This window comes from Babylonia areolata, chromosome 18, assembly GCF_041734735.1.
Source record: "Babylonia areolata isolate BAREFJ2019XMU chromosome 18, ASM4173473v1, whole genome shotgun sequence".
Classification (NCBI taxonomy): Eukaryota; Metazoa; Mollusca; class Gastropoda; order Neogastropoda; family Buccinidae; genus Babylonia; species Babylonia areolata.
The window spans coordinates 65108430-65118429 of record NC_134893.1 but is presented as its reverse complement, the minus strand read 5'-3'; the positions used below and the strand labels follow the sequence as shown (position 1 = coordinate 65118429).

Sequence of the window (10000 nt, the reverse complement as noted above, 5' to 3'; positions counted from 1 at the left end):
ATCTCAAAGCGTAGGACTTTCAGTCTGACGAACAATCTCTGTAACGGCGCCTGGTGGGTAAAAGGTGGAGATTTTTCCGATCTCCCAAGTCAACATATGTACAGACCTGTTTGTGCCTGAACCCCCTTCGCGAGCAGAAGATCAAATACACACGTTAAAGATCCTGCTATCCATGTCAGCATTCGTGGGTCATGGAAACAAGAAAATACCCAACATGCACACCCTGAAAAAGTTGCACTAGCTCTAAGCGCTGCAGCCTTGGGAGGCTAGTTGGCCTTTGGGAACCATCCCCAACGCCTGACTGTCCTAAGACCCTCTTGGCCGAGAGAGTGGGGATTAACTTGGGCAAGACACTCTCCATTGTAATCTTTTCTTTCTTCACTTTTTTTAATATATTTTTTTCGTTCGACAGCTGCGCAGTCAGGGTCGAAGTCCGAGGGATGCCACAAACTCGGACGTCCGGCACAGATCGGCTACCGTCCCCCAGAGCTTGGTGTTGAGGTCCGCACCCCTAGGCCAGGACTGCTTCCGCATCTTCTCACACAGGGGGCAGTCTTGGAGAATGTGGGATGGGGTCTGGTCAGCCTGGCCGTAATCACATAGGGATGTGGCTGCCACTCCAATCCTCTTCAGGTGTGCTCGGAGGCCGCAGTGTCCTGTGCGAAGGCGGTAGATGGTAGTCTGGTGTCTCCTCTCCAGTGTCCTGATGGGATCCTGGTGTGCCTGGTAGCGTCCGTTCAGGGTGACCCAGCCTCTTCGGAATCTGCTGCGGAGGAGAGTTTTTGCTTACTCATTCGTGGCAGGAACGGTCGGCTGTGTGAGCTGGTTTCCTTCTTTAGCAATGTGGTCTGCACTGTAATCAAATTCTAGTCCAGATATTTGGGACGGCAGTTGCCTCCTCTGGACACGAATAACGGACACGACTTATTATCATACACATGTACTCGAGTACTTACGTCAATTATATGATGATGGCGGTTTCTTCGTATCCGAAGATCACTGGGAAGAAGGTCTAGTCTGGGTGAGGCAAGCCTTCTGGTGGCTGTACAGGCCAATCTTGGACTTGCATTGTCGGGAACAGCTGGCGCACATGAAGGTTGGCTGGTTGCTGGAGGGGTGATCTTGAGATGATGCCTCCTTTCTCCGCTCGCGGAATTATATATATATCTGTAATTAAAACTGGAAATTTGAAAACAAAACAAAAAAGTGAAAAACTAACAGTGTTGTGTGTCCTGTAGGTACGGTGATGTCCTACAAGCACAACAACAACACCAACGTGATGCGTTTTCTGAGCGGACCAAGGCTGACCTTCGAGATCTGGGGTCAGAAGCAGCAGACCCGTTCTTACCTCATCCCTCACGAGCTGGTTCACATCGCCTGGAGCTGGTCCTCTCGGGGTGTGTGTTGTGTGTGTGGGGGGGGGGGGGGGGGGGGGGGGGGGGGGGGGGGGTGAGGGGGGGGGGGGGGGGGGGGGGGGGGGGGGGGGGGGGGGGGGGGGGCGGGTGAGTTGTGTGTGTATGTGTGTGTGTTTGTTTGCGTGCGTGCGCGTGCGCGCGCGTGTGTGTGTGTGTGTGTGTTAGGGGGTTATGCGTAGTGGGTGTAGGTTTGTGTGTTGTGTGTGTTGTGTGTGTGTGGTGTGTGTGCGCGCGCGCGCCCGCACGCGTCTGTAGTGTTTGTATGTGTGTGCGTGTGTGTGTGTGTGTGTGTGTGTGTGTGTGTGTGAGTGTGTGTGTACGCGTGCGCACACGTGCGTGTCTCTGCGTGTGTGTGCATGCGTGCGCGCGTGCTTGTCTCTGCATGTCTATGCGTGTATCGGTGTGTGTGTGTGTGTGTGTGTGTGTGTGTGTGTGTGTGTGTGTGTGTGTGTGTGACACGTGCTCTGTGCAGACGGCAAGTGGCAGCTGTTCAAGAACGGGGTACGGGTGGATGAAGGGGTACTTCCGGGTAAACAGAAGACCATCCCTTCGGGTGGCGAGTTCGTCTTGGGTCAGTCGTCCAGGCCAGGGGTCGACTTCGACCTAACTTACGCGCTGGAAGGTAAGTGTTGGTTTTGCAGTTTCAGTTTCAGTTTCGGTTTCTCACAAGGAGGCGTCACTGTGTTCGGACAAATCCATATACGCTACACCAGCAGCAGCATAACCCAACGCGCTTAGTCTGGCCTTGACTGCATGCTTATATATGTGTGTACCTTTCAGAGTGGGTTTCGTTTGGCCAGAGGACAACACTCTCGTTGTCTTGGGTTCTTTGTCAGTGCGCCAAGTGCGTGCTGCATACTGGACCTCGGTTTATCGTCTCATCCGAAAGACTAGACGCTTAGTTTGGTGGTTTTCCAGTCAAACTTGGGAGAAAGGGCGAGAGCGGGATTCGAACCCACACCCACACGGACTCTCTGTATTGGCAGCTGAGCGTCTTAACCATTCTGCCACCTTCCTCCTGCAATGCAATGCGATGCAGTGTAATGTAATGTTATGCAGTGCAGTGCAAGACAGTGTAATGCATTGCAATGCAATACAATATGATGCAATGCAACAAATAATACATTGGAATGCAATGCAATGTAAATTGTTTGGGGTGGTTGTGGGGATGTGGAGAAGGACTCTCATGTATGTATGTATGTACGTACGTACGCATGACCGTACGTACCAACGTACGTGCGTGTGTGTGTTTATAGTTTCCTTGGTACAGTGTTTGATATAACATTGATGGAATGTGTTGTGTGTAATATCATGTGTTTTGTAGAACACCAAGAGCAGGTTTCTGGATATAGTGTTATATGAATATCCATTATCATCATCATCATCATCATCATCATCATCATCACCATCACCATCATCATCATCATCATCACCATCATTATTATTGTTATTGTTGTTGTTATTGTTGTTGTTATTATTATCGTCATCATCATCACCATCATCACCATCATCGTTGTTGTTGTTGTTGTTCTCCTTCTTCTTTTTCTTCAACCTATCAAAGCAAAGCATAGCATAGCCTAACATAGAATAGCATTGCATTGCAATGCATCGTATCGTATCGTATCGTATCTCACTCACGGGCGCAACAGCCGAGTGGTTAAAGCGTTGGATTTTCAGTCTAAGGGTCCAGGGTTCGAATCTCGGTAACGGCGCCTGGTGCGTAAAGGATGGAGATTTTTCCGGTCTCCCAGGTCAACATAATCATGTGCAGACCTACACGCAGAAGATCAAATACGCACGTCAAAGGTCCTGTCATCCACGTCAACGTTCGGTGGGTTATGGAAACAATGACGTAAACAGAATGCACCCCCCCCCAAAAAAAACAACAAAAAAAACAAAAAAAAAAAACAAAAAAAAAAAAACAACGGAGTATGGCTGCCTACATGGCGGGGTAAAAACGGTCATATACGTAAAAGCCCACTCGTGTACATACGAGTGAACGTGGGAGTTGCAGCCCACGAACAAAGAAGAAGAAGAAGAAGAAGAAGAAGAAGAAGAAGAAGAAGAAGAAGAAGAAGAAGAAGAAGGAGGAGGAGGAGGAGGAGGAGGAGGAGGAAGAGAAGGAGAAGTAGCAGTAGCAGTATCGCACTGTATGTATCCCCCCCAGGTGATCTGTCCCACTTCAACATCTGGAACTTCATCCTGCCGCCCAAGGAGGTCACCTACCTGGCCTCCAGCTGCACCTTCCAGTACTGCGGCAACGCCGTGCAGTGGGTGGAGTTCCGGTCCGGCACGCGCGGGGCCATCAAGATGAGGTGGCCCTCCGGCATCTTCAGTGAGTCCCTGACTGTGGCTGGGTTGTGTTGTGTTGTGGTGTGTTGTGGTGTGTTGTGTTCTGGTTTGTTGTGGTGTGGTGTGCTGTGTTGTGTTCTGTTGTGTCGTGCTGTGGTGTGCTGTGCTGTGTTGTGTTGTGGTGTGTTGTGGTGTGTTGTGGTGTGGTGTGGTGTGTTGTGTTGTGTTGTGTTGTGTTGTGTTGTTGTTGTGTTGTGGTGTGGTGTGGTGTGTTGTGGTGTTTTGTGGTGTGGTGTGGTGTGTTGTGGTGTGTTGTGGTGTGTTGTGGTGTGTTGTGGTGTGTTGTGTTGTGGTGTGTTGTGGTGTGGTGTGCTGTGTTATGTTGTGTTGTGGTGTGTTGTGGTGTGGTGTGGTGTGGTGTGGTGCGGTGTGCTGTGTTGTGTTGTGTTGTGTTGTGTTGTGTTGTGTTGTGTTGTGTTGTGTTGTGTTGTGGTGTGCTGTGTTGTGGTGTGGTGTGTTGTGTTGTGGTGTGTTGTGGTGTTGTGTGGTGTGGTGTGTTGTGTTGTGGTGTGTTGTGGTGTGGTGTGCTGTGTTGTGTTGTGTTGTGGTGTGTTGTGTTGTGTTGTGGTGTGTTGTGTTGTGGTGTGTTGTGGTGTGTTGTGGTGTGGTGTGTTGTGGTGTGTTGTGGTGTGGTGTGCTGTGTTGTGGTGTGGTGTGGTGTGGTGTGGTGTGTTGTGGTGTGGTGTGTTGTGTTGTGGTGTGTTGTGGTGTGTTGTGTTGTGTTGTGTTGTGTTGTGGTGTGGTGTGGTGTGGTGTGGTGTGTTGTGGTGTGTTGTGTTGTGTTGTGTTGTGTTGTGGTGTGTTGTGGTGTGTTGTGGTGTGTTGTGTTGTGTTGTGTTGTGTTGTGGTGTGGTGTGGTGTGGTGTGGTGTGTCGTGTCGTGTCGTGTCGTGTCGTGCTGTGCTGTGCTGTGCTGTGCTGTGCTGTGCTGTGCTGTGCTGTGCTGTGCTGTGCTGTGTTGTGTTGTGTTGTGGTGTGGTGTGGTGTGGTATGGTGTGGTGCTGTGCTGCGCTGCGTTGCGTTGCGTTGCGTTGCGTTGTGTTGCGTTGCGTTGCGTTGCGTTGTGCTGTGCTGTGCTTTGTTGTGTTGTGTTGTGTTGGTCTCGTGGGCGTTGTCTTTTTCTTTGTGGAGGATTTTTTTTTTTTTTTTTTTTGGGTGGGGGGGTTGGGGGGGGGGGGGGGTCCGGGAGGGGATGGCGGAGGGCGTGGGGGGCCGTGGGGAGGGGGGTTGCTAGTGTTATTGTTGTTGTTGTTATTATGATGATGATGATGATGAGCATTTACGTCTAATCTTGAAAATAAGCCCTGAGCGTTTACAAATAGAAAAAAAACAACAACAAACAAACCGGTAACTACCAAAAAGAACAAAAAAAAGAACACAAGATACAAAACACTATCAAATTATTTATGCCCCCCTCCCCTCCTGCCCCCCCCCCCCCCCCCCCCCCCCCCCACACACACACAAACACTCGCGCACGCACACACACAAGTCATAGTATACAATCATAAAATATCATAATAATAATATTGTTGTTGTTATTATTATTATTATTATGTTTTTATATAGCGCTATAATACAACCATAAGCAAGCTCTACGCGCTTTACAATCCAGCAGCTAAAGTGAAACAAGAAATCATATAAAAAGTAGTAGAAGCATAAAACAGAATCATTAATACTGTAAAAAAACATAATGCATAAAACTCACAAAGTAACATACTATCAATACTACAACTGTTACACTCCAACACTCACACTAACACACACGCACAGACACACACAAGATTAAACGGCTGAGATGACAGCAATTTTCACTTAAAATACATACATGTGAAAAGGAACATAACTGTAATCTGCATGCCATAGATTTTGTAAAAATTGTAAAATAAAATTTTGGATAGAAAAGGTAAAAGGGGTAAAAATCGGGTCATTCTCCCTTTCGAACTACACCACCACCATCCGTCTACCCACCCCCATTCTCTCCACTCTCCCATCACACACACTCACATTGCCATGGGCCTGGGACAACAGCACTATTTGAGTTATGACAAGTATTTTTTAAAGAGATAAGTTTTAAGACTTGCTTTAAAGGTAGATAGATGAGTTGTTTGTCTGAGAGCAATAGGCAGAGAATTCCAAGTTGTTGGGCCGAAGACGGAAAATGACCTCTTTCTACAGGAGTTGAGGAAGTATCGGGGAACAGTTAGCTGGGAGGAATCAAGGGATCTCAATGTTCTGTTTGGCAAGTACGGGATGACAAACTCAGAAAGATAAGAGGGTGTTACACACTCAAAAATACAACCTACAATTTATGAATTCGGAAGTTGTTTCAGGTAGCTTATGCTCTCTCTCTCTCTCTGTGCTGTGCTGTGCTGTGTTGTGCTGTGTTGTGTTGTGTTGTGTTGTGGTGTGGTGTGGTGTGGTGTGCTGTGCTGTGCTGTGTTGTGCTGTGCTGTGTTGTGTTGTGTTGTGTTGTGTTGAGAGCAATAGGTAGCTTATGCTCTCTCTCTCTCTCTCTCTCTCTCTCTCTCTCTCTCTCTCTTGGGGGGCGTGGGAAGGTTGGGGAGTTGGGGGCGTGGGGGGGGGGGGGGGGGGGGGGGGGGTATTCTTCTTCTGGCTTTTTTCTTCTTCGTTTGGGCTTGTCATCTTGTTGTTGTTGTTGTTGAGGGGCTGGGTGGGTCTACATCTTGAGTGGGGACATTGGGTAAATTTGGTGAACAGTTCTTCTGTGCGACGCCCCAGTGTCACAGAGTTGATGAGTGTGAAGAAGAAGAAGAAGAAGAAGAAGAAGAAGAGGAGGAGGAAGAGGAGGAGGAGGAGGGGCGATAGGGTCGGGTTAAAATCGTTTTCAGGGAAAGGCTTTCCATTCTTTGAGTTAACTTTTTGTGTTAACATTTTCTGGCTGATCTTTCTTTTTTTGTCTGCTCTTCGGTAATCTTTTAGGGGCGTGGGGGTGATGGTGGGGGGTGGGGGTGGGGGATCGGGGAAGCGATCTGTCCTGCGGTAACAAAATTCACTTTGATTAGGGTTTATTGACCTTTTGCTTTGTTTTGCTTCAGGGCTATATGGCTTATCGGCGTCTGGCTAATTTGATTTTTGAATTATCATTTTGGGGTTATCTTAGTGGGTTTAAAAAATGAGCATCGTTTAGAGGAGGTTTAACATCGTTTGACTTATCTTTTGAGGGGTTAGCATTTCCCCCTTATCATGTTTTGGGGCTTTTAGTGTATCTTTTGGTGTGGGGTGGGAGTGAGTGTGGGGAGGGCTTATCATTTCCTGATACCTGGCATCTTTTGGCTTTATCTTTTTTTCCTTTTCTTAGGAGGATAGGGACAGGGGTTCTTCTTCTTCTTCTTCAGCGTTCCCAGGTCATGCTCAGACGGTTAGTCCGCTGGAGCTCTGCCACCGTTCCCCACGACTTGCTCTGGGGCGGTGCAGGACTGGGCGAGAACTGGCGCCTCAGCTCTTGGTGCAGAGGGCAGTCTTGCAAGACATGAACTGGAGTTTGAGGAGCGGTGTCACTCGGACATCGGTCTGTGTGGGGAAATGTTCAGTTTGTAGAGATGGGAGAAGAGCTGGCAGTGTGGCGCGTGCGCAGTCTTCTTCTTCTTCTTCTGCGTTCACTCGTATGCACACGAGTGGGCTTTTACGTGTATGACCGTTTTTACCCCGTCATGTAGGCAGCCATACTCCGTTTTCGGGGGTGTGCATGCTGGGTATGTTCTTGTTTCCATAACCCATCGACCGCTGACATGGATTACAGGATCTTTAACGTGCGTATTTGATCTTCTGCCTGCATATACACACGAAGGGGGTTCAGGCCACTAGCAGGTCTGCACATATGTTGACCTGGGAGATCGTAAAAATCTCCACCCTTTACTCACCAGGCGCCGTCATTGACAGTCCAACGCTTTGACCACCAGGCTATTGCGCCCGTCGTGTGCGCAGTCTGAAAATGATGACTTGCTGAGCTCGACCCAGTTGATGGATGCTGTCCTCCTCTGGTCCCAGATGTAGCCGTTCTCGCCAGCTGTTTCTGATGTGGTTACGCAGAATGGACAAGGGTTGTTTTGGAAACTTCCTGGCTTGTCTTCATTTGCGTGTGTTGTTGCACTGGCTGCAGTCAGCTCCTCGGACAGTGAAGATGGGGGGGGGGGGGCTGTCGCAGGAAGCTTAACAAAAGACCAGTAGATAACCTTACCTGTCTAGCAAGCTGAGAAGATCCCAGGTCTGTGGTCACCAGTCACGCGCTGGGCGGACACCCTACCTCTCTACAAGGTCCAGGTTTTGAGAGGGGGCAGGGGTTGGCGGCGGGCGGTGGGGGTGTGGGGGTGATGTTGATACTGGTCCTTTTGATGGGAGAGGATAAACCAGATGCCGTATACAGCATGCACGTAGCGATTTTGCAGGAAGCCGTGAAACGAGAAAGTTATCCCTGATATCAGTTCCGCGGAAAATCTAACGCTCTCGCAAATACCATTTGAAGCGAGAATGTTATCCACGACAACAGTCCCAGGGGAAATAACCCAACAACCTCACAGTGACAGGAGGAAAAAATATACTTGTTTATGCATGCAGACAAAAAATATGGCAACGACTACTCTCTGTAAAGGGTTACCCAAGTTACACTTCACACAGAGAAATCGAAAAAAAAAATAAAAATAAAAAGGAAATAAAAGAGACACAGCAGCCTAATCCAGGAAGGCGAGTATACAATTTTATCAAGTTAGAAGGAAACTACTTCAGGAGTAACGTCGTTGATGCTTCCTGGGTTGACTGATGCGCTTGGAAGAAGAGGCAGCAGCACCATAAGAGCTATTCCAGCCACCACTTGCAACTGTCACAAGCATGGCTGGTCCATTGCGGGAGCAGAGTGGAGAAGAAGTGGCCATGATCCATCACCACCCATTTCACACGAACGTCCCTCTTGCTCAGTTTATTAAGAAGAGCATGTATCCAAGTCTGTGTTGAAGCAGTTCGCTTTGATTTCTCTGTTCTGTGTAATTCTGGTGGTGGTGGTGGTGGTGATGATGATGATGATGATGATGATGATAATGATAATCATCATCATCATAGTAATGATGATAATGATAACAACAACAACAACAACAGTTGTAATAATAATGATAATGATAATGATAATAATAATAATAATAATAATAATAATAATAATAATAATAATAATAATAATAATAATAATAATAATGACGACGACAACAACAACAGCAATAATAATAATAATGAATAATAATAATGATGATGATGATGATGATGATGATATTAATGAATACTACTACTACTAATAGTAATAGCAGTAACAATTCGTAGTAGCAGTAGTAGTATGAAGATTATATCATTAGCAGCAGCAGCAGCAGCAGCAGCAGCAGCAGTAGTAGTAGTAGTAGTAGTAGTAGTAGTAGTATCATTAGTATTTTGTAGTATCATTAGTATCATCATTAGTATTATTGTGCAGTTTGACGCTCACGATTCCCAGAGCCGTCGTTCGTGGCTTTTACAATAACAGTTATGCATTCATAGATGTACACACGAAGTACGACATACCATACACAAACATGCATACATAGATATACATAGTACCTTGCATACATAGTAAGACATACCTTACACAAACATGCCTACATAGATATACATAGTACTGTGCATACATAGATATACATACATAGTACGACATTCCATACACAAACATGCATACATAGATATACATAGTACCATGCATTCATAGATACACATACATAGTACGACATACCATACACAAACATGCATACATAGATATACATAGCACCATGCAAACATAGATATACATGCACAGTACGACATTCCATACACAAACATGCATACATAGATATACATAATACCATGCATACATAGACATATATACACATTACGACATACCATGCACAAACATGCATTCCTTGAACACATAGTACGATATACCATACACACACATGCATACTTAGATACACATAGTAGACGTAGAATGTACGACACACCATACACAAACAAGCATGTGCACACTCAAACACACAAGGAAACACACACACACACACACACACACACACACACACACACACACACATGCACGGCCAGCAGAAGTTCGAGAAGCAAACTGGTTAATAACATGGTAGGCAGAACGGAAGAAGTGTGTTTTTGAGAGACATTTAAAACTGAAGAGGGGAGGAAGGGAGGGAATTCACGTAACGAACTAAGAAGGGCAAT

The 10000-nt window shown here is 46.9% G+C and overlaps 1 protein-coding gene across 1 annotated transcript in view; it reads left to right on the top strand.

Moving 5' to 3' along the window:
* LOC143292121 (adhesion G protein-coupled receptor L2-like) overlaps window positions 1-10000 on the top strand; it is a 148861-nt gene that overhangs the window by 21926 nt on the left and 116935 nt on the right. The window contains exons 4-6 of the mRNA XM_076602310.1: window positions 1239-1397; window positions 1888-2037; window positions 3583-3750. Coding sequence (XP_076458425.1) covers window positions 1239-1397; window positions 1888-2037; window positions 3583-3750 — 477 coding nt within the window. The remainder of the gene's footprint in view (window positions 1-1238; window positions 1398-1887; window positions 2038-3582; window positions 3751-10000) is intronic.